The following is a 26292-nucleotide window of genomic DNA, read 5'->3' on the forward strand; positions in this document are numbered from 1 at the left end:
AAAACTTGGTATTTGTAGGTTATAACGGAATCTAGCTCCGGTGGCGAAACATTGTATATAAAGGTTCACGTTTTGGTATAACCGCTATATAACGGTACCTCCCGATATTCGGTAGTTTAATGATGATTGCAACATTTTTTTCAGGGATTTGTCTAAAAATTAGTACTTGTACTTCATAATAGGTTCTAGCTTCCGAGGGGAAACATTGTATTATAGGTTCACGGTTTTGTGTAGGCCTCATATAACGGTACCTCTCGATATTCGGTATTTTCATGAATTTTGCCACATTTTTACCGATTTGTCCAAAAATTGGTATTTGTAGATCATAATAGGTTCTAGCTCCGGTGGCGAAACATTGTATATATAGCTCCAAGTTTTTGTATAGCTCCCCCCCCTCCATAAAGGTATTTTCCGATATTAGGTAGTTTAATGATTTTCGTCACATTTTTTTTAATTTTTTTTTCTAAAAATTGGTATTTGTAGGTCTTAATGGGTTCTAGTTCTGGGCGAAACCTTATATGTATAGGTTCACGTTTTGGTATAGCCCCCACACAATGGTACCTCCAGATATTCAGTGTTTTGATGCTTTTTGCTAGCTCTGGTGGCACAACATCGAATATTTAGGTCCATATAATGTACCCACCGATATTCGGAATTTTGATAATCCAGGTCACATTTACCCAAGGAATTTTTTCAAATTTGGTATTTAAACTTTATGGTTTTTATACCCTACACCACAAGCTGGTCAGGGTATTATGTCTTTGTGCATTTGTTTGTAACAGGCAAAAGGAAACGAGATAGACCCATAGTTCCTTTTTGTGTGTCCATGTATTCTTGTGAACAAAATGCAGGTCGCATTTATTATCCGATTGAGATGAAATTTTGCAAACAACATTTGCTTGGCCCAAGGACGAAACCTATTGAAATTGGAGATAATCGGTAAAAATTTAGATATAGCTCCCATATATATCTTCGTCCGATTTGCCTTTTATTGTGCACCAAACGTGTAATATCAGCCCGAATGGTATGGAATTTTGCACATACAACCAAATTAGGCCTAAAAATAAGTATGCCAAATTTTATCGAATTCGGTTCAGATATAGTTATAGGTCCCATATATATTGTTCGTACGATTTGTTATTTTTGTCCTCCGCAGCCGTAATATGTACTCTGTAACAACAATATTTGGGGAAATATATCCAATGCAGGTCAGAAATACCTTTGCTAAATTTTATCGAGATCGGTTCAGATTTGGATATAGCTCCCATATATAACTTCGTCCGATTTACCATTTATTGTTCACCAAACGTCTAATATTTGTCCAAATGGGATGGAATTTGGCACATACGACCGAATTTAGTCTAGAAGGTAGTATGCCAAATTTGGTGAAGATCGGTTCAGATATAGTTATAGCTCCCATATATATTGTTCATCCGATTTATTGTATTTGTTACCCACAGCCGTAATATGCACTCCGTAACAGCGATATTCAGGGAAATATATCAAATACAGCTCAGAAATATCTTTGCCAAATTTTATCAAGATCGGTTCAGATTTGGATATAGTTCCCATATATATTTTTATCCGATTTCAAATTAATTGTGCACCAAATGGGCAATACAAGTCCGAATTTAAAAGATACAAATGCTTCGGCATATTTAGTCCTTTGAATTTTAAGTTATAATTATAATCATAGCGTGTATGATTGAATTCTCCATTAAAAACTTTTAATTATTAAGTGGAGCTCAACTAAATTAGCAAAGTGGTGTAGGGTATCATAAAATCGGCCCCGCCCGACTTTAGGACTTTCTTTACTGATTTACTTATTATAATTAAAAAGTAGGTCTCCCTTCAAGGCATCTAAAAGACTCCCTTCGAGGATTTGCAAAGACTCACTAAAGACGTTAATACAATCTCCATTCAGGGAGTCTGTAATGACTTTAGGGTCCCTATAAAGACTGGCATTAGGTATGTCAATAAACACTCCCTTTAGGGTGTCTACAAAGACTCCCTTAAGGGTACACTAGAATACGTGATTAAGGGTGTCTTCGAAGACTCCCATTAGGGTGTCAATAAAGATTCCAAGACTTCTAAACAGACTCCCTTTAGAGCGTGAATAAAGACTTCAGTCAAGACTTTACAACGGCTTATTTTCCATCAGGGCATATATAAAAACTACGTTCAGTCCATCTATTAAGGCTCCATTCAGGCCGTTTTTCCAAGTCATCTATGGGGACTCCACCCAGTAGTCTATAAAGAGACTCATCAGGGCTTATATGAGGACACACTTCAGTTAAAAGGACTTCCTTCAGGGTTAGGGTGTCTAGAAAGATTATCTCCAGGCTTTATGGACTCCCTTTAGGGCGTATTTAAAGACAACCTTTAGGCTGTCTAAGGGGACTCTCATTAGGGTACCTATAAGGACTCCTTTTAGGGTGTCTATAAATACTCCATTGAGGTCGGCTGTAATGACTCCTTTTAGGTCGTCTATAGGAATTTATCTTCCTCCTTTTTACTGCCTCCCAGTCTCTTTTTTAATTATTTCCCTTAATCTCGGCGTTTTAAGGTTCACTTTTTCTTCGTTTCATTTATTTAAATTTTAGACTTTTTTTCTTAATTTTTAGAATGTCCTAAAGCAAATGGCAACTCTGCGCATGCCTGTACCTAATATTTTTTCACTCAACATTTGTATTCCAATGTTTTTATATCTTTTTTTGGATTCAATTTTTTTTGTAACTTAAAGGCCGAGGGTTGCATTTGGTTTTTCTTGTACATTGTGCTGTTGGTCAGAAGGATGTCATTCAGGTGTCCTGTATAGGAATCCTTTTTACTACTTTATGTACACACATGTATATATACTTACCAATACACACAAACTTGTATACGCATTTAGTATTTCTATACATTTGTGAAGCTGCGTTGATCTTGTTTAATAATAGATGTCAGGTTGGTCGTTCGTTCGTTCGTAACTTTGATTGTCCGTCTTCGCCAGTTGGTCTGCTGTCGTTGACCCATTTGCCAAACTGTTGTTGCCTGCTTTCATGCATGTTCTAATGAAGTACAAGAGTACGCATTATGGTACACACATTTTTAAGTTTTCGCAATTGTTTTTTGTTGTTATTCGCTGTTCGAAATTGTAAATTTGAAATATCGACAGGGAAATTATTACGAATTGCTTTAGCCAGGATTTTTTTTTTAGAATAATAGGGGATAAAAAATATAACAAGTTTTAAGGAACTCAACATATTTTCAAAAGACACGTGTGTCGGCTTTTTGAAAGTTTACATCGCAAAATAACTTAAATGGATGTAACGGATTCCCTCCTCTTCACCTTTTTTTACCACAAGGAGTGTACCGATATTTTATCTTCACAGCAGATCTTGTGTTAGAAAAAATAAAGGGATGTGTAAAAAAATAAAGGGATGTGCTGGAACCGGCTGCTTATTTCGGATTTTATAATCGTTTTGGTTTTTCTGGACTGATTCATTCTATCTTAACACCAGACCCTTAATAACAATATTATGATGTGAATTTAAAGACAATCGGACTCTTTCATCTTATTTTATATGATTTACAATTATTCATAATTTTGACCACCTGTGGGGGAAGGACTTGACGCAGGGGACCGACTTTGTCCATTTTCGCAGCTCGCCTTGGAAACATTAGGATTTGCAAAGTTTGAGTAAAATCGGATTATTCAGAAAGTTCTTTTTTGAAAATTTCGAACCTTTGTGGGGGAGGTACCAATAGGAGGACTGATATTGACCATTCCCGAACTCGATCTAAGTTTGATAATAATATTACGATGTACCATGTTTGGACCAAATCGGATACTCTCTTTGAGATTTATCGTGTGCTACAGCCAGCCAGACAGATAGACGGAATGTCCTGAAAAAAAAGAGGCCCAGGATCTAAAACCGTTTTTTGACCTATTAAATGATATATACCCTCTGTAGCTGAGGGTATAAAAAAGGATGATCAAAATTTGTTTACTTTTATAAACTTACATAAAAGGTGTACAAAAAGTCTGATTATCTACACATTTGGCGGAACTCAAAAGTTTTATGAACCATACATCTGGTATGAGGTTAGGACCACTTCTTCTGGTAAATTCCCCACAACGGATCAACCTTTTGAATAACCATGATGCTCATAAAATACGATATAATCATTCGATTCTATTCTACCAAAACAATATCTAGGGTAGTACCTTCCCCACAAAAGGTTCACATTTTTGGAATAATTATAACTATAATAACTATCGTATGTCCCAATATTTATACCCTCCACCTTGGAACGGAGGATATATTAATTCTGTCATTCCGTTTGTAACATCCCTAAATATTCGTCGTAGACCCCATAAAGTATATATATTCATAATCAGCATAAAATTCTAAGTCGATCTGTCTCTCTGTTGAAATAACGATACAGCCCACATTATTTGACGTAGAGCGGCACAATTTGGCACAACAATTTGTATTGTGTCTAGGATGGTTGGTATTGAAAATGAGATATATCCGTCCACGTTTTTGTATAGTCCCGATGTAACGGTACCTTTTAATTTGTGTGTCCTTATGGGTTCTAGCTCCGTTGCCGAAACATTGTAAGTATAGGTTCACGATATTCGATATTTTGATGATTTTTGCATAATTTTCCCACGAATATGTCTAAAAATTGGTATTTGTGGGTCACAATGGGTTCTAATGTTTCCTTTACCCTAAGGTAGAGGGTATTAATAGTTCGGCCCGGCCAAACTTAATGTTTTTTTACTTGTTTTATTTACCTTCCGATACCTTCCCCAGACAGAATGAATATAACTCTCATAAAAATGCTATACTTGAATTACCTTCCCCACAAAAGGTAGATGTTTTGAATAATTGTAATTATCTTAAATAATTCCGAATTCTTTACAAAGTTCGTCCAATCTTTAGGGTTCCTCAAAAAAATATAAATAAATAAATGGTCAAATGCTGCAGGCATATATATGTCGGCAAACCGATTGGTACTTTTTAACTAGTTTTGTATACCTATTTTCTGAAGGCATAGGAAACGGTTGGAAGTTTGTTTTTCAATATAGTTTTGTTTACCTTTCCCCAAAAAAGAATTATTAGAAGCCTCACATTATTATTCAGGACTAAGCAAATTTTATTTGGATTAAAATTCTGGACTCCTTTCTTTTTTGCCTTTCTTTTTCTTACCCGATTCATTTACAGGTTATTTAAACACTTTTCAAACTTTTCTCCCTAAAAAGTGTGTTTAATGCCTGAGGTACATCTAAAATTTTGTAATCTTATTAACTAATTCCGTTTTGTTTGTCCCTGGGGCCTGATTTGTTAAATAGCCAAGATTTGTTACTTTTGTTTGGCATTTTATTATAATTCGAGCGTGTTTCCTAACCTAACACAATATTCAAATGCTGCGTGTTGTAGACAACTCTTGCATTCGTTCTCTTTTTGGTTGCAAATGGTAATGGCATTACTCGTGCTCTTTCACAAATAAATTTCTCTTCTCGAGAAGTGTTATGTTCTCTTTCTCTTCATTGTGTGTATGTCAAAATTTCTTTTTTATGACAAATTTGAATAACGGTTTTCGTTAGTTAGGCCTACGCACCATGAGTTTGTCAAAAAGCTTTGGCCAACATTTTGTCATAGTATTGGTAATGGAACAATGAGAGTATTGCCAGCACACCATTATCCTTAACATCATTATCTTGTTGTAGTTGTTGTTAATGTATCTCTCGCCATGCTACGCGTTTGAAGGAGGAGCTTTTGCTCCTGTTTTAATGGGAAGCCTTGCTCTACTTTTTGTCAACGATGTTGCGGGCTTTTAATACAAAAGATTTTGCCGAGTGCGTCGGGTCGGTTTTTGGTGTTGAACGGCATTCGCATCGTGTCGTGTGGATGGAAGTGGAACGGGCGAATCGTACCGTTGTTTGTTTCCTCTTTTTTCTTAATTCCAACAAAAACGTTGTATATTCGTGTGTGTGTGTGTCTGTTTGCAGGCACTGGTATATGTGTAGTTTATAGGCCTTTCACACATACCGATACATAGACCAAAACGGCCATATATAGTAGTATATAATAGTAAAAGTTGTGAAAGAAATTCGGTTGTAGTGAAAGGGCATCGAACAAAAAACACCAAAAAAATTCAAATAAAAAGCTATAAATTCAAATTTGAAAACTAAAAATGTAAACGAATAATTAAAAAAAGAAGAAAAATAATAAAAGTATAATAACTAAAAATGAAAACTTAGCAAAGGAGAACAAATTCCCCGCTTAATTTAACAAGTCAATTAAATGTGCAATTAAAAATAAAACGTATATAAATCCCAAAGTGTAATTAGTGTTTACATATATAGAAATAAATATAATAAGGTGAAAAATAATACAAAATTAAAAACAAAAAGAAAAATCGAAAGATGAAAATTCTTTTTTTTTATGTACTTTTTGGTTATTACAAGAAACTCGAGTAAACAGGGTGTACACAGAAACCTACACCTACAACAGTTGCGTTATCCTGCGTTTTCTTCTTCTTTCAATTTCCAATTTTTTGTATTCTACTTTTTTTCTTTTTCGGTTAGTCAATCAACTCCCCCGCACACAAGGAGCAGTGAGCAGGTCCTGCTCAATTTTTTCTCTGGTATACATGCTGGCTGCTATATTATTTTCTTATTTTTCCAACAACCCCCCTGTCCCCCTCCTCAGTAGAACACAATGAAATCAAGGAATTGGGGGGAAGTTTGTGTATGGTAACAATGTTAATCTTATTAAGCATTCCTGAATTGGGGTTGTAGACAGAAACGATATCTTAAGATTTTGCTCTCCAACTTATCTGTTGTCTGCTATTGTGACATGGGAGAAGAAACATAAAAGGCGCCTAAAAATATACAACTCTCCGAAAAGAAAACAGGATATTAGTAATGTAGCCGAAATGTATCTTTTGGCTTATCCTGCTATTGGCAGCAGCAGCAACAACAATTTTGTATTACATTTAAATGTCTATACCCCCAAACGAACAAACAAAAAAATTTGTTTCGAAGCAAACAACAACTCAAAAACCACGTCACACATTGTTCCAAAAATAACAAATTATCTTCCTGTGTGTGAGTGAGTATGTGTGTGTGTGCGGATATTAACGCACATGTTCCATCGTATGTGGCGCCAAACTTTGGCATTCTACTTCCATACATTTTGTTTATTGACAACTAACTCTATGACCAAATAGCCATTGGCAGGTAGGCAGGCAGCTAAAGGACATACAACCATGGCCATATCGAGGATATTAACTGTCATTATAATATCCTTATCGATATTTCTATGAACTCCCAAATTTATACAATGGCACGTTTTAAAAACTAAAGTCCATTAACGGCTGGTCATTAGTTTCGAAACCAAAAAAAACTAACATTATACTACACTGGTTTACAAGATATTAAAAACAGAAAAAACAAAGTACCAGCAAAGATAAACAATGTGGGTCCTTACAGAGGAAAGTTTAAAAAAAATTAACGATCATTGCCTGGTTGGCCTTTTGAATGGATATTCTTCGACAATACGCCATTAAATAATTTTTTTGTCCTTGAAAAAATACCCTTTTTGTCCCTGAAGAAAACTTCATGAAATATCCACTATTATATCCTTGCTGATCCTTGGAAAGATGCTCATGAAATATCCACTATTATATTCCGATGATTCTTGAGGAAAGCTATTTAAAAATCTACAAATACAACCTTGTTGGTATCGAATAAATATCCTTGCAAATTTCACAAATAAATCCTTGAAAAAAGAAATGACTGGTGCTTGAAAAAATACTCTATCGGTCCTTGAAGAATACTTCTTGAAAAATCCACGATTACATCCGTGCAGATGCTTCCCAAAAAATATCTCAAAAATCCACCATTACACCATTATGTTGGTTCTTAAAGCATTCTCTGGAAAATTCTTGTGAAAATCTATAATAATATTGTTGTTCCTTCTTGAAAAAATTCTCCTGATAAATCGTTCTTGGAGAAATTATCTCGAAATATCCTCGATTCTCAAAGAAATACTCCCGAAAAACCCACGATTTCAGTCGTTTTGGTTCTTGAAGTAATGCTCTTGAAATATTGGCTATTATGTCCTTGTTGCTCCTTGAATAAATGCTCTAAAAGAATTCATAACAATATCCTTGCTGGTCCTTAATGATATATTCTACAAATATCCACTTTTATATGCACGAATCTCCTTAAAGGAAGACTCATTAAAAAATCTCCATTATGTTCATGTTGGTCCTTAAAGAAATAGTTTTGAAAAACTAACATTTGCTGGTCATCTTGAAAAATGAACGATTATACTCTTGGTGGCCCATAAATGAATAAGGGTTTCGTTGGTTCTTGAAAAAATTCACTTTTATATCCTTGATGACCCTTAAAGTAAGACCCTTACTAATTTAAATCCTTTCTGGTCATTTAATAAATATTCTTTAAAAACCCACGAATATATTCCTTATGGTCCTTTAAACAAAACTGTTACAAATCCTTGGTCCTGGTCTTGTACAAAAAATTCCTTAAATGTCAAGGAATAAGGTCCTTTCGGTCCTTTAATAGAATTATTAAATTCTTTGGTCTTGAGAAATACAAATCCTTGGTCCTGATCCTTTAAGAAATATTCTTAAAAATCTACGAAAAATCACGATAAAAGCCCTGCTAGTCCTTTGTCCTTAAGAATCCACTAATAAAATTCTGCTGATCCTTATAGAAAAATATTTAAAATATCCATGTTTAAAATATCCTTTTAGTCCACAAACAAAAATTTTTAAAAATGCACGATAATAATCCTGCTTATCTTTTAAGGAATATTCTTAACAATTCCACAAATATAGTCCCTTTGGTTCTTTAAACTTAAAATTCTTAAAAATCTTTAAAAAAATATTCCTAAAACATCCACCTATGAAGTATTTTTTGTCCTCTAAATACAAATTTATAAAAATTTTTATAATTGAATTGTGAAAATTTTTAAAACTAACAATTTAAGAACTCAACATTACGTTGGTCTTCGGAAAGAATTGTTTATTAATCCGCGATTATAGAGTTATTGACCCTTGGGAAGAATTGTTAAAAAAATCCACGATTATGGGGTTATTGGTCCTTGGAAAGGATTGTTTAATAATCCACGATTATGGAGTTATTGACCCTTGAGAAGAATTGTGAAAAAATTCAAGATTATGGGGTTATTGGTCCTTGGAAAGGATTGTTTAATAATCCACGATTATGGAGTTATTGACCCTTGGAAAGAATTGTTAAAAAAAATCCAAAGAATTGTTTAATAATCCACGATTATGATTTTATTGGCCCTTCGAAAGAATTAAAAAAAAACACGATTATGGGGTTATTGGTCCTTGAAAAGAATTGTTTAAAATATCCACGATTATGGGGTTATTGGTCCTTAAAAAGAATTGTTTAAAAAATCCACGATTATAGAGTTGCTAGTTCTTGAAAATTTCCGTTATTATTTGGAAGCTCGTACTTCTAAAAATGAATTAAATATCCAAATTTATGAAGTTGTTGGTCCTTGGAATAAATTGTTCGATGATTATAGGAATGTTGTTCTTAGGGAAAATAAATTAAATAATCCACGATTACAAATTTTTTTGATTATTGGAAAAATTACAAAATTACTCTTTTATTTGGTTTTCGTACTTTAAAAATTGTTTGAAAAAATCCAGATTTTGGTTCTCGCGAAATTTTTAAAAAATCCGCGAGTTTGCGGTTGTTGGCCGTAAAACAATGGTTTAAAAATCCAAGTTTATGAGGATGTTGATTTTTTGGAAAAAAGTTTAAAAATTCCACGATTGTGGAGATGTTGGTTGAAAATTCCAGAGTTATGTCTATGTTAAAAATTCCATAACTATGTGATTAAATTGTTGTTGGTCCTTGAAAAGAATTGGTAAAGAGTCCACCGTTATGGTGAAGAAATTACTTAAAAATCCATGATTATAGGTTTTTTGATCCTTAGAAATTCAAAACTAGTCCACATTTATATCTTCGTAGATTCTTGAAAGTTTTTTTTTTTCAATAATCCTACTTTTTTTAATCCACAATAATTGCTCTTTGTTTTTGAAACAATTATTTAAAGAATCCACTACTACAGGGTGATATAAAAAAACTGCAACAATGTCAAACGCCATAATTTTTACATTTTTTTTAAATTTTATTGAATGAAAGCAAAGAATGTCGGAAATAGCTTCAAATTTTCGAATAAGTTTAGATTTGTTTGATTTGGTCGCTATTGGTACGAATTATGGCTTTCAAACGGCCAATGAAACCGTCACATGATGCCCGAATGTTCCTCTGCGTTATTTTGACCCATTCCCGGCGAAGCGCTTGCTTGAAGTGTGTCGTATTTTTGGTATTTTTTAGTGCCAACCTTGCTTTCCAAAATAGTTCAACGGATTGGTATTCGGAGATTTTGGTGGCCATTGTTCGCTGAAAATGAAGCGAGGAACTTCATTTTGTAACCATTTTTGGGTGGCGCGTGCAGAGTGCGATGAGGTTTCATGTCCAAGGTCTGCGGCCAAAATGTTTGTGTGCCCAAGGCATTAATACACCCTCCAGAATATTTTCGCGATAATATTTTATTCTGATGCCGCGGCTGTTATGGCGGGCCACACCATCACCATTACCGGCGCTTGAGTTCTGGTGGCCAACCGAAGGTGCACAATTTCAGCTGTCCTCTTTGGCAAGTGAACACGATCATTTTGTTTGTTTATAAACTGCAGGACAACGAATGTTTTATCATCGGAGAAACCCAAATTCGGCAGTTCCCTACCTTTGGCCAAGCGAAGCAACTCTTTAGCTCTTTTGTGTTGCGGTGTAAGTTCTTGTACTTTTTGGAATTTCAATGGCTTTACCCCGAGCTCATTTTTCAATATTTGCCGAATGGAATAATGCGATATGTTTAGCTCACGAGCCATTTTTCGGCCAATGCGATGCAGGTTTCGATCAAGCCGCTTCTTTACTTTTCGAACAATTTCTGCTGAGGTTGCTGTTTTATTCCGTCCACTTCCTTGATATCGGGATACGCTACCAGTATCACGGTAACGAGCAATGGTACGAGGCACAAAAGATTTATTCACATCTAAATGCTGGAGTGCCTATCTAACGATAGCCACTTGTGGTTTTCCAGCCAAATATAAGGAAATCACACTATCACGCTTGAATTCCATCACGAATAACTTTTTTTTTTCTGGAATTCTCACCAAAATGCTTTTGTACGCTTGTAAACAATATAATGGGCTGTCATTGGAATAATTTTAATAGCTGTCGGACGAGTGGCTTAGAAATGACAGCAGTCTGAAGTTGGTTGTTGTTTTTCATCTCACCCTACATAGGTTTGTTTGTCCCTAAAAAACTCTATGAAAAATCCTCGATTAGAGGTTTGTGCAACAACAAATTTCTTGAACAAAAACATCTTGTATGCCAGTGTAGCATACCCACATGTATTTTGTATCGCAATTCAACATCAGAAGTTCATTAGTGTCATTTATTTGGAATTGTAGTTGCAATCAAATGTCCTTTTTGTGAATTGAGTTCGAAATACGAATGTAGAAACATGTGTCTATATGTATGTACAATTGTCTGTGTGGAAATTATAGGTCTAGGACAACAAAAAGCATATGAATGATTACTACTTAACCACCGAATGAATAATAATCAATATATTAACAAATTATTAATACGATACACAAACTAAACAACAATAACATGAAAACAACGCAATAAACAAAAAAACCAGAACAACGCTTTAAAAATAAACGAATATCGAAACAAGCAAACAAACAAAAATTACAGCAACAGCAATCAATAAAACAACAAACATATAAACTAAATTACAAAATTATACTCAGGGATATTCAAAAAATAAAAAAAAAACTTATCATCATCATCTAAAAACACAATATCCGTCCACAAAAATAATAACAACAACCAAAACGCCCCAAGGAAAAACTATACAGGAAAAGCAGCTAAAAGGCAAAACTACACAGTTAACACTTGGCCCTAAAAAAAGAGGAGAAAACAACAAAAATAAATTACCAAAAACGTAGTGAAAACAAAACGCAGCAAAATGCTAGCCATTTAATTATAGCCCCCAGAATATAACCAAATGCTAGGTTCTGACATTAACACAAACAAACAAACATAGAAAAAGATTCAGTTTACCATTAAATAAACTCAAGCTTTGGCCACAACTGTGCAAGGATGGGAAATTCATAAGCATGAAACGACCATAGCTGCAAGGACAAAAGTGAAAACAAGAACCATGGCTAAAATTAAAGTACGCACGCGTTGTGGAAAATTTCTTCAAATCCATTGACAATTTGTTCTTCGCTGAGCACCTAGTGAGGGTGTTGGGAGTGTTGCTCTCACTCTCTCTCCCTCTCCACCACTCCCCTTCCAGCATACAATTTGTGACGTGAAATATAGTTTGTTATTTCAAGGCGTCTAGAGAAAAAAGCTTCCAAAATTTTCTCCTCACACACAAAGTTAATGTGCGACAGCACATCCACTGGCTGTTTTCTGAGCAGAAACAGTGGCCGCAAGGTAAGTTTACAGGCTAGGAATGTAATCTTTTGTTAAAGAAAAAAAAAAAACAAGATTTTTGGCCATAACATCAAGATAACTGTAATGAACGGAAAATGCCAGAGGAGTTGTTTGGTATATTCTTCGGTATTTTCAAGTGAAGTAATGTTTAATTGTTGGCATATCGAAAAAGTCTATAAGTTTAATAGTTCTACTAAGAAAGTTATGAATATCCTTGAAATAAGAAAGAAAGAATAGTCGCAAAACAAATATTAATAAAAAGTTAAACGTTGGTCATTTGCAAAAAATAGCTTAAAAATCCACAATTAAAGGCTTGTAGGCAGGTCCTTCGAAAAAAAATAGTTAAAAAAGATCCACGATTAAAGGTTTGTAGACAGGTCCTTTGAAAAAATAGTTAAAAAAGATCCACGATTAAAGGGTTATAAGCAGGTCCATAGTTTAAAAAATTCTAGATTAAAGGTTTGTAAGCAGGTCCTTTGAAAAAAAATAGTTTAAAAACCGATGATAAAAGGTTTGAAAAAATATTTAAAAAAATCCACAATTGAAAAAACATTTTAAAAATCGATGATTAAAGGTTTGAAAAAATATTTAAAAAAATCCACAATTTAAGGTTTGTAGGCAGGTCATTTGAAAAAATAGTTTAAAAAATCCACAATTAAATGTTGGTAGAGAGGTCCTTTGAAAAAATAGTTTAAAAAATCCACAATTAAATGTTTGTAGGCAGGTCATTTGAAAAAATAGTTTAAAAAATCCACGATTAAAAGTTTGTAGCCAGGTCCTTTGAAAAAATATTATAAAAATCCACGATTAAAGATTTTTAGATAGGTCCTTTGAAAAATAGTTTAAAAAATCCACGATTAAAGGTTTGTAGAGAGGTCCTTTGAAAAAATAGTTTAAAAAATCCACGATGAAAGGTTTATAGGCAGGTCCTTTGAAAATTTAGTTTAAAAAATGGATGATTAGAGGTTTGTGGGCAGGTCCTTTGAAAAAATAGTTTAAAAAATCCACGATTAAAGGTTTGTAGAGAGGTCCTTTGAAAAAATAATTTAAAAAATCCACGATTAAATGTTTGTAGAGAGGTCCTTTAAAAATTAGTTTAAAAAATCCACTATTAAAGGTTTGTAGAGAGGTCCTTTGAAAAAACAGTTTAAAAAATCCACGATTAAAGGTTTGTAGAGAGGTCCTTTGAAAAAATAAATAAAAAAATCCACGATTTAATGTTTGTAGAGAGGTCCTTAGAAAAAATAGTTTAAAATATCCACGATTAAATGTTTGTTTGGAAAATGTTTTTTTTTTCAATCCAAAACATGTTAACAAAAGCTATAGTAGTGCGCCGCCGGCAATGTGATTCTCTACAACACTACAATATGTTGGAAGCCCCTTATGTCATAGAGCCCTGTCCAGGGACATTTGCCCTATACTTACGCACTCCCTTATGTTGTTAGGTATTCAAAACAATTTCACACGAAAGTTGTGATCCATTCTATAGCTAAATATTATCCAATGATCATCCAAAATGCTGTCCTTAACTCTCTTCTCATGGCAAATTCCATGTCGATTGGTTTTCAATTGTGACCTGTAGAGCGACTGCAAAATAAGTTTTAATTTTTTTGTCCATTTGAACAGCTATCAGTATCTCTGTAATGGTCAGAAGTTAGCTTTTAATGCATTTGTGATTTCGCCGTCATTGAAAATATTTGCGGTTTAGTGGATATTTTCGTCATTTTTGACATTAAAGTTATGATTTATTTTACCCGCTAACTTTTGTCCGATGACCTTACGAGCTGCATGCAAAATTCCACGCCGATTGGACTATAATTGCGACCTTTAGGGAAGCTGCAAAATCATTGTTTTTGGTCCATTTCATCCCTCATATAGAACCTATGAGAAAAAAATGTGGCGAAGATCATCAAAATACCGAATATCGGGAGGTGTCATTATATGGGGGATATACGAAAACGAGATCCGATATATATCATTTTTAATACCAACCATCCTAGACACGAAACAAATTCTAGACACGTCAAGTAATGTGGGCTGTATCGTCATTTCAACAGACTGACAGACGGGCATTGTTCAGTCGATTTAGAATTAGAATAGAATATCCACGACTATGGTGCTGATAGTCCTTCAAAATATGTTATTACGAAATTTATGACTTGAAATCTATAAAGTCCATGATTTTTATACTCTACACCACAAGTTGGTCAGGGTATTATGCCTTTGTGCATTTGTTTGCAACAGGCAAAAGGAAACAAGATAGACAGACCCATAGTTCCTTTTGATGATCTGCATATCTGTGTCGATTTATGCATGTCCGGACGGACAGACAAAGTATTTTGTATTCTTGTAAACAAAGTACAAGTCGTTTATTTGACCCAAGGATGACCCCTACAGAAATTGGAGATAATCGGTCAAAAATTAGATATAGCTCGTCCAATTCGCACATACGACCAGATTAAGCCTAAAAAATAAGTATACCAAAATTGATCAAATCCGCTCAGATATAGCTATAGCTCCATATATATATTGTTTATCCGATTTGTTGTTTTTGTCCTCCGCAGCCGTAATATGCACTCTGTGACAACAATATTCAGGGAAATATTTCAAGGTTCAGATTTGAATATAGCTGCCATGTATAACTTCGTCCGATTTACTTTTTATTATGCACCAAACTTCTAATATTTGCCCAAATGGGATAGAATTTGGCACATGCGACAGAATTGAAGCTGGTATGCCAAATTTGGTGAAGATCGGTTCAGATATAGCTTTAGCTCCCATACATATTGTTCATCCGATTTGTTGTATTTGTTACCCACAGCCGTAATATGTACTCCGTAACAATGATATTTGGGAAAACATACCATAAATACCTTTGCTAAATTTTATCAAGAACGGTTTGGATATAGCTACCCCTTATATCTTCGTCCGATTTGCATCACCAATTTGCCGCACCAAACGTGTAATTTTAGCCCAAATGGAATAGAATTTGGCACTTTCGACCAAATTGAGTATGAGTATACAAGTATGTCAAAAGTCCCATATATATATTGTTTATCCGATTTGTTATATTTGTTCTCCACAGCCGTAAAATGCACACCGTAACAACGATATTCGGGGAAATATATCAAAACATTTTATTACCGGTCTCCTATAGGTGGAAGAACATTTACAGTACCTTTATGAATAGAAGTCATTTTACTGGTTCTCTATGGATAAAAGTCCTTTGACAGGTCTTCTATGGATAGAAGTTCTTTTGCAGGTCATCTATTGGATTTCCTGCTACAAATATTTTATAGATAAACGAGTAAAAAAAATCATTAAGTTCGGCCGGGCCAAACTTTTAATACCCTCCACCTTAGGGTAAAGGAAACATTAGAAGAAATGTGGCAAAAACCATTAAAATGCCGAATATCGGGAGGTGTCGTTATATGGGGGCTATACCAAATCGTGGACCTACACATGCAATGTTTCGCCAAAGGAGCTAGAACCCATTATGACCTAAAAAAAACAATTTCAAAAATGTGTCAAAAATCACAAAAATACCGAATATTGGGAGGTACCGTTATATGGGGACTATACCAAAAAGTGGACCTATACATACACTGTTTCGCCACACGAACTAGGACCCATTATGACCCACAAATACCAATTTTTAGACAAATCAGTGAAAAAATGTGGCAAAAACCATCAAAATACCAAATATCCGGAGGTACCGTTATATGGGGACTATACCAAAACGTGGACCTATACATACAATGTGTCGCCACACGAACTAGGACCCATTATGACCAACAAATACCAATTTTCAAACAAATCAGTGAAAAAATGTGTCATAAATCATCAAAATACCGAATATTGGGAGGTACCGTTATATGGGGGCTATACCAAATCGTGGACCCATACATGCAATGTTTCGCCACCGGAGCTGGGACCCATTATGATCAACAAATACCAATTTTCAGACAAATCCGTGAAAAAATGTGGCATTAATCATCAAAATACCAAATATTGGGAGGTACCTTTATATGGGGACTGTACCAGAACGTGGACCGATATATCTCATTTTTAATACCAACCATCCTAGATACAATACAAATTGCTCTGCTAAATTTTGGCGCTCTACGTCAAATAATGTGGGCTGTATCGTGATTTCAACAGACAGACGGACATCGTTAAATCGACTTAGAATTTTATGCTGATTATGAATATATATACTTTATGGGGTCTACGACGAATATTTAAGGATGTTTCAAACGGAATGACAAAGTTAATATACCCTCCTCTCCATAGACAGAAGTCTTTTTACACGTTCGCTATGGATTAAAGTTCTTAATCAGGCCTTTTACAGAACATAATTCCTTTAACATTCCATGGTTATAAATCGTTCGTTGTAAAGGTCCACTATGGTTACAAGTTCTCTCGCGCATATCATTTATGGATAGGAGCCCTTCCATAGGTCTTCTATGTATATAAGTCCTTTTACATGGATGAAAACCCTTTTTACAGGACTACTAGGGATAGAAGACCTTTAAGAGGTTTTTCATGGATTGAAGTCCATCAATAGACATTTTATGGAGAACATTTTTAACAGGTTTTCATGGGGAATAAATCCTTTAACAAGCCTTATTGCAGTTCCTCTATGGATGGAAGTACTTGCATAGACCTTCTATGGAATGAACTCCTTTCACAGCATACAATATTCGACGGACCTTTGGGCCCATTCCAATCGACGAGGCTTGTCCGCAGGCAACATTCTTTGCGTCAATTGAATTTTGTACGGGATCAAAGGCAAATCAATGCGAATAATCCGTTGTAAAGTGGACCGAGCCATGCCCAACTGCTGAGAACGGCGTTTTTGGGATGTTCTTGGGGACCTCTCAACACTGGCTCGTACGGCAGCGATATTCTCGGCCGATCGCCTTGGTCGACTTTTATATGGCCTCTTCGGATTAGAAAGAGCCTTACCAGTCGAAAATTTTTCGTATAAACGCTTAATGGTGTTCTTAGAAGGCGTACTTCTCACATTTTTTTCACAATTGACTTCTTCTGTTGAATGTAAATTTCAGCTATATCAGAGCGCTCGCGTGGCGTGTATTGGTTCATGGTAAAAATCTGCTTGGACTGACGCTTCAAACGCGGTATGTCATTAAGCGATGTGACATCTCTGTCAAAAGTTATGGCGTTGCCAGATGGGTCTGTCGAATATGGGCTACCCTGTACAAAATCTTTTACCGCTCGTATGTGAATAGGAGTCATCTTGGTCTCTGCATAGAAGTCCCAAAATAAGTCTAAGGATATATAACTTTTTTCACATCTTTAATGGATTAAAGTCTTTGAAAGACATTCTATATGTAGAAGACCTTTGACAAGCCTTATATGAGGCAAAATACAGTAGACCCTTAAAAGTATTTTCCTTATATAAGGCTTGTCAAAGGTCTTCTATGTACAGAATGTCTCCCAAAGACTTCAATCCATTAAAGGCTTATGGGTAGAAAAAATTCTCAAGGGCTTTATGTGGGTCAAATACTTTTGTCAGATCTTCAATGTATACCTCTAATCTCTAGTAAGTCATCTTTGTTAGAATGATCTATGGATCTATGATTTTCGATGGACACGAGACTTCTAGTTTTAGTGAGAGTTCATGGACTCATAAGTCCATATGTAGGGTAACTTCTATATGTCGTTTATAGAATGTATTTGACAGATTTTTTACAACTCTTTGTAAGTGTAATAATTTTTTATGTCCATCAATGCCTTGTCTTGGAGTACAATATTCCTAAGAAAACAATTACTTTGTTATTTCGTTTTTAAAACTTCATACGAATACGAAAGTTGTTAAAAAAATCACAATTCACTTGTCGCTCCATTGATTTTGAAATAAAGAAAAACCAAAACTGGAAAAAAATAATTAAAATCCTACATTAAGACCTTGAACGAATACCGGGAACTTTGCAAATGTCATGTCAGCATTTCAAAATGCCAGACGATTACAATGGACTTACACACTTGTTGTTAGTGTTGTTGCAAATCTCCTTGTCGCAAGCAAGTAAGCAAGAAACACGCCATCGCTACCATACCACCCACTTTTTTTTCCAGGAATTTAAGAAAATACAAAATCCAACTACTTGGAGCAGCAATTGAGGTAGGATTATTTGGTGCCGGGTTTGCAGGTGTGGGTGTATGAATGTGAGTGAGTGTGTGTGTGGGACGATGTTGGTAAATAATGTATGACATTTTTGTAAATCCAAGTAGTACAAACACGCAATAACGACAACGAAAACCGAGCAGACCAGGTGACTCATAACAACAATAATAGAAAGTAAAAAGAAAAAAAAAATAAATAAAACAAAGAACCACTCAAACGGACGCACATACATGTATGTGTAGGTATCTATGTGTGGATATTCGTGGCTACATTGTATTCCATTGTTTGCATGGTGATGACAACGTCTGCCATTGATGACGTGTGTGCGGGAACTTTATGACAGCCAGTGAATTAATGTTTGCCAAAATGTCTAGCCAAATGCAGCAGAGTCTTCCGATAAAAATGAATGAATCGTTTTTATAATGGGAAATTTTTAGAAGAAGCGGTTAAATGGAACAGCTATCTTCCTTTAGATACAAATATATGAATGACTAAAAGAGGTTTACAGGGCGAGATAAAATATCTGCAACAAAGATAAACGCAAATTTTTCAAATTTTAGACAAGTAAGCAAAGGCTATAGCCGTGCGGGGCCGACCATGTGATACCCTACAACACTACAATATGTTCGAAGTCCCTTTATATGCAAGTCCATTTTGGAAGATTTCTTTTTTGAAATAATGATAAAGAGCCCTGTCCAGAGGTTACCCTTAGGTTTTTGACCCTGAGAATTTGGCCAATATTTACGCACTCCGTAGTATTGAGAAGTATTCAAAACAATTGCACACGAAAGTTGTGGTCAATTTTACAGCTAAATATAATCCAATGGTCATCCAAAATGCTAGACTTCTTCTCTGTCCTCAACTCTCTTCCGATGCGAAATTCCGTGTCGATTAGTTTTCAATTGTGGCCTATAGAACGACTACAAAATTAGAAAAATGTAAATTTTTTTTAGCCATTTAAACCTTTAAGTGCACATCCTAAGAACAATAGGCTTAAATTCGACCCATGCAAAATTTCGTGAGGATCGGACGATAATTGCGACATACATATAATAACCTCAAAACGTAGTGTTGGGGGGTGTAAAAATTTAAAAAATTCAAAATTGTAAGTCAAATCGAAAAAATCGCATGCCATAAAAAAATGACAAAAATGGAAAAAAATGAAACAAAAGATATAACTTTTTTTATTGGTATATTATCCCGCGATTTTCTTAGATTTTATTCTTTTCTGGCAAGAGACCATTCCGAATTGATGTGAATTGTGAAAATCGACCCAGCGGTTCTTGATTTATAAGCAGAATAAATAAGATCAATTCTTTTACACATGTATTGTACCTATTTTGCTATATATCCGATTTCTTGGCTTTTAGCATCACTGTTATGGTCAGAAGCGATATTTTAATGTATTTGTGATTTGGCTGAGATTAAAAATATTAGCGGTTTAGTGGAAATGTTCCTATTTTCTAACATAAAAGTCAGGGTCTATTTTAGCCGCTAATTATTGTCCGATGGCCGCTCAAATTGGTAGGTTTCTGCCCAGTCCCAAACTCTAACTCCATGTAAATTTTCGCGTCGATTGGTTCATAATTATGACCTATAGAGCAACTGCAAAATCAGGAAAATTTTCTGTTTTTGGTCCATTTCAACCCCTAAATATCGTGCGATCATCTCCAAAACAGGGTTCTATTCTGACCCTAACCCCACCTCCATTTCCAATTTCGTGAGGATCGGTTCATAATTGCGACCTGTAGCTTGATTACAAATTAACATGGACAGACGGAAGGACGGACATACATAGCTAGATCGACTCAGCTCGGCGAGCTAGGAAGACCCATATATACTTTCCTATGTGGGAAACCAATATTTCGAGGTGTTACGTAATTTTTGGCCCAATCAAACTTATAATACCCCCAACACATAGTGTTGTAGGGTATAAATATGTTTAGATTTGTTCAAATTGGTCATATTGGGCACGAATTATTGCCTTCAAGCGGCCAATGAAAACGTAACACGCTGCCCAAATGTTGCTCTGTGGTATTTTGGTCCATTCCCTGCGAAATATTTATTAGTGCCAACCTTACTTTCCTAATTACTCCAGACACAATAGTCCAACGGATTGGCCACCGAAGATTTTGATGGCCATTGTGCGCTGGAAATGAAGCGAGGAACCTAATTTTGTAACCATTATTGGGTGGCGTGTGCTTAGTGCGATGGTGCTGAGTCCTGTTGGAATGTCCAAGGTCTGCGGCCAAAATGTTTGCGTGCCCAAGGCTTTAATACACCCTCCAGAATATTTTCGCAATAATAGTCGGCATTTATTCTGATGCCACGGAGCGAGCGGAGAACGACCACGACCGACGGCTGTTATGGCAGCTCACACCATCACCATGGCCGGCGCTTGAGTTCGGGTGGCCAATCGAAGGTGTACATTTTCAGCTGATTCTTAAGCTCTTTTGAGTCTATTTTCGTTCGGTTGCGGTGTAAGTTCTTGCACTTTTTGGAATTTCAATGGCTTTACCCCGAGCTCATTTTTCAATATTTGCCGAATGGGATATTACGATATGTTCAGCTCATGAGCCATTTTTCGGCCACTGCCACACGGGTTTCGATCAAATCGCTTCTTTACTTTTCGAACCATTTCGGCTGATGTTGCTGTGTTCTTCCGTCCACTTCCTTGACGTCGGGCTACGCTACCAGTATCACGGTAATGAGCGATGGTACGAGACACAAAAGATTTATTCACTTTTAAATGCTGGAGTGCTCTAACGATAGTCACTTGTGGTTTTCCAGCCAAATATAAAGAGATCACACTATTTCTTTTTTTATGATTTTTTCCTCCGTCTTTTTTGGAGTTACCGACTGAAACTAAAATAAAAATTCGTTTTAGACTAAAGGTGTCAAAAAAAAAAAAAAAAAAAAAAAAAAAAAATCTAGAAAAATTCACTGTGGGCTTTGGAAAATACCAAGCGGATTTAATAAGACTTGGTTTATTAATGAATTAAATTAATCTCAGGCCAAACTTTCTTGAGGTCCTTATATAGACTTGGTCAATCAAAAAGGGACCCCCATATGTTGAGATATATTTCGCAACATTTAATTTAGAGGTTTGAAAACTTATGTAGGGATACACGATATTGTGGACCTATATAGACAATACTCATCCAAGAGGTAAAATACTCAGAAGTAACTCCTCGTGTGGATTTCCAGACAATTTCATTGAAAAATTTGGCTACAACCATCAAAATACCGAATATCGGGGGATACCGTTATATGTGGGCTATATGATATCGTGGACCGATATAGCCCATCTTCGAACTTGAACTGCCTACAGACAAAAACTGATCTGCGCAAAATGTTAGCTTTCTATCTTAATTCGTTTTGAATTTTAGGCTGATCAAGAGTATATATACTTTGTTAGTTCTAAAATTATTATTTCGATAAGTTACAAACGGAATGAAGAACTTAATATACCCTGCAATGTATGGCGGAGGGTATACAAATGAGTTCCCACTGACAATTGCATATTTAATGAAATATTTATTTTTAATTCCTTTTCAGGAAAATGGAAGATCAGTTCCTGATGTTACGGCAAGCCCGGGCCGTGCGCCGCCCGGACCATTGCCATCAAATCAAATGCAAACGATGGTCAATCAGCAACAACAGCAGCAGCAACAACATCAACAACAGCAGCAACAACATCATCATCAACAACAACAATCACAGCATCAACAACATCATCAGCAACGGCAGGGCGGTTCCAAAGAACCGGTACTACTGCAGGGTGATTTCCGGAAGGTCTCGGGTATTAGTTCAGAGATTTTCCGGCAGATAGAAGCTGTTGAAAATGATCACGATCCGAATACAGCGGCCGCCTTGGAGGTAGAAAGATGTGCTTCTAAACTCGAGTTAAAATTAAAATCTTGTCTTCTTTTTTAGGCGGTCGAGAGACGAGGTGAAATGATTGTACGCATCTTGGAGCCCCATAGCATTGGAGGCAAACAGGCCGTAGATGCAGCCCATAAATTATTGGCCAAGAAAGATAATCGACACATAGTACAGGTGAGATTTTTGGAACTTTTGAAATTTTTTGAAAAAAAAATCTCATTATTGTTGCAATTTTGTTGCAGTTGGTGGAAATCGTCAAGAGACCCGGTCAGACCTTAGGTTTATATATTCGCGAGGGAAATGGTGCCGATCGTACAGATGGTGTATTCATTTCACGCATTGCCATCGAATCAGCGGTGTCGAATAGTGGATGCCTGAAGGTGTGTTGGTACTCTCTTTCCTTGTACCTCTCTCTCTCTCTTATTTTAAATGAGAAACACCCAAATATTCACTGATTTTCTTTAACATTCAGGTGGGCGATGAAATTCTGGCCGTGAATTTAGTCGATGTCACACACATGTCCCTGGACGACGTTGTCATAATAATGTCAATTCCACGACGTCTAGTGTTGGCCATACGACAGCGTTGCGGCAATCGTGGCACCGGTTCACCGGGCCCACCTTCCATGTCCAGACCCGAGCAGAAGCCACCACCGGTTGTTGTCATGAAACGTGACCTGCGAGACGAGGAGCTAGACGAGACTGATCACATGTCAAGATCCCGTTCATCACGCGAAAGACGTACAGGTATTTGATATTGTTGCTTGGTTGTGATATATTAAGTTTGGTCTTTTTCTCCTCTCTCTCTTTTTGGGGGTGTAGGTGATGGCCGTGAGATGTCCGAGTCACGTTCCCGCCTAGGTCTGGGCCTTAACAACTATAGTCCGCAATCGGAACAATTGGATATGTACTATAATACACGCCCGGGCATGGAACCACCTAATTGGGGCTATAAACCACCACCACCGCCATCCTCAGTCATTACGGAACAGCCGAAGGGTCATCAGTTTGCTCCATCACATGCGTATTACAAGAATGCCGGTACGCTAGAGAGTTTGGCGGAGAAGGTGCATTCTTTCTATCCAGGAGCACCGCCATCTCGTCGCTTGTCGGTGGGTAATGTACCGCAACGGGCACGTTTCCCTCGATCCGGTTCCGATCAGCATTTGCCTCGCGTAGAATATGCCGACTATTCGAATTCATTGGGTCGCCACTCATTGCTAAGGCCAAGTTTGAAACCCAGCGGTGGTTCGGTGATTATGGGTCCGGGTGGCACACTGGGCCGTTATGGACGATACGATCCACATTCAAATGCCAAATATGGGCCAAGTGGTACTCAGTCCCTGACCCGACGATCAAGACCCAATTTGGATTATTCCAGTGATACAGAGGCAACGGTTGGACCGCGGCCCAATTATTACTACTATAACCGGCCTGCCATCGCCAGTATGCCTCGTGGTGCTGGGGCACCGGGCGGTGCTTCTGTACTGGGTGGAGGGCCAGATATGGCTAAGTTCAATTCACTGCCAAGAGATCGACCCGGTGTACGTTTACCGGGTATACGGTCACGTATAAGCGATCGCATAATGGATGAAAGTGATGGCAATATTTCGGCGCCCGAGTTCAATGCCAGACGGGATCGGGATTTGAGATCACGCATCACAGCCAGTCCCCAGTCCATATTTACATCGGATGAATATCGGGCCTGGTTACGAAGGGCACCCAGCAGTTCTGCCATAGCCGAACAGATGCGTATGACAAGGGATTTGTTAAATCAGCCGAGGTCACATCGATTCTCATGCAGTGCCGAGAACATACACGATGCTCTGAGAAATGTACGTCAGGAAGTCGTAGCGCTGTTAAGATTGTGTCTTAATCAATTTTCTTGTTTTTCTTTCAGACGGAAAGCATTTACTCCAGTCGAACGGGTATACTGGGAGCCGGTACCCTGGATCGCCACTTGGGTATGCCCCGGCCCATTTCTTCACTGCCAGTGCGTTCCATGTCATCCCAGCACATAGGTGGCCCCAATTCAATACGTTCCCCCAGCATTCGTCGCATGCGCCAACTACTCGAACTCTCAGCTGGCCCAGCCAGTCCCAGTGGCAGCATTATGAGTACCGGAGGCCATCAAAGTCCGGCGCCCACCCCCAGTGCCACACTGCCGCGACCACATCGACAAATCGACATTAATCCTGCAGAGTTCAGCAAATACAAGCTAGACAAACCAATAGTTGATATTGGCGGTGTATCGGGTATGTTGTGGATTCACCTGTTAGCGGGCCGTGGCCTACGTTCGGCACCCGAACTGGGACCACAGCACGGTGCAGGAGGACAACATCTACCGGCGCCCACACGTGATCTGTACTGTGTGATAGAATGCGATCGCGTGCACAAGGCCCGTACTGTGGTACGTTCCGGGGACTTGCAATTCGATTGGGACGAGTCATTCGAACTCGATCTGGTTGGGAATAAGCAATTGGATGTTCTCGTCTATTCATGGGATCCACAACATCGACACAAGTTATGCTATCGTGGAGCCATATCACTGTCAACGATACTACGGCAATCACCTCTACATCAACTCGCCCTCAAGGTGGAGCCACGCGGTACCATCTATATACGTATGCGTCACACTGATCCGATAGCTCTGTACAAGCGTCGTGGTTTGCCTAGTTTACGGGCCGGTTATCCCACCCTATTCGGTGCTGATCTTGAGACTGTGGTGAATCGCGAGTCGAAGGGAGCTCCTGGCTGTGCCCCAGTTCCCATAGTGCTGCGACGATGTGTCGAAGAGGTAGAGCGACGTGGTCTGGATATAATCGGCTTGTATCGTCTGTGTGGATCGGCCACCAAAAAACGTTTGCTGCGCGAGGCATTCGAACGTAATAGTCGTGCCGTGGAATTGACTCCCGAACATGTTCCTGATATCAATGTCATCACTGGTGTGCTGAAAGACTATCTAAGAGAATTGCCAGAACCGTTGTTCACGCGATGTCTCTTCCAGATGACAGTCGATGCATTGGGTGAGTTTAGGATAATTGAGAAATAATCTTCCTCCACCATACTATGGAGGATATATTAACTTTGTTATTCCGCTTGTAACTCCTCAAAATACTCATGTCAGACCCAACAAAGTATATATATTCTTGATCAGCGTAAAATTCTAAGTCGATTTAGCTATGTCCGTCTGTCTGTTGTAATCACGCTATCTTTCGAATCAATTGAGATAGATGGCTAAAATTTTGCACACATGTTTATTTTTCCAGTAGGCAGGTTAAGTTGGAACTACAGTCTGTGACAGAAATAGGCCCCATATATCAGTACCTCCCTATATTCGGTATTTTGACGATTTTAGGTACAATACCCACCGAAATTGTTTGAGATGTGGTATTTGAAGTTCTTAATGGATGCTACAGCCTGTGACAGAAAATTGCTGGTCCAGGTCTTCGCACAGCTCCGATATAATGGTACCTCCCTGTAAACGATATTTTGATGATTTTAGCTACATTATTCACGGTTTATTTCAAGTTTCGAATTTGAATATGGTAATGGCTTATGACAAACAATGCCTATGTATGTCCACCTCGTGTAGACCCCAATATAACGGCTATATTCGGTATTTTTAAAATGTTAACAGAATTTTTTAAGGATTTTATTTTTTGAAAATTTCCAAATTCGTT

The 26292-nt window shown here is 37.1% G+C and overlaps 1 protein-coding gene across 1 annotated transcript in view; it reads left to right on the top strand.

Moving 5' to 3' along the window:
- Positions 1-26292, top strand: part of LOC101895560 (rho GTPase-activating protein 100F) — a 77953-nt gene that overhangs the window by 32227 nt on the left and 19434 nt on the right. The window contains exons 4-9 of the mRNA XM_059129636.1: positions 22284-22604; positions 22662-22784; positions 22853-22990; positions 23083-23356; positions 23432-24444; positions 24510-25635. Of these exons, the coding sequence (XP_058985619.1) occupies positions 22284-22604; positions 22662-22784; positions 22853-22990; positions 23083-23356; positions 23432-24444; positions 24510-25635 (2995 nt within the window). The remainder of the gene's footprint in view (positions 1-22283; positions 22605-22661; positions 22785-22852; positions 22991-23082; positions 23357-23431; positions 24445-24509; positions 25636-26292) is intronic.

The sequence above is a fragment of the Musca domestica genome, unplaced genomic scaffold (assembly GCF_030504385.1).
Source record: "Musca domestica strain aabys unplaced genomic scaffold, Musca_domestica.polishedcontigs.V.1.1 63, whole genome shotgun sequence".
Classification (NCBI taxonomy): domain Eukaryota; kingdom Metazoa; phylum Arthropoda; class Insecta; order Diptera; family Muscidae; genus Musca; species Musca domestica.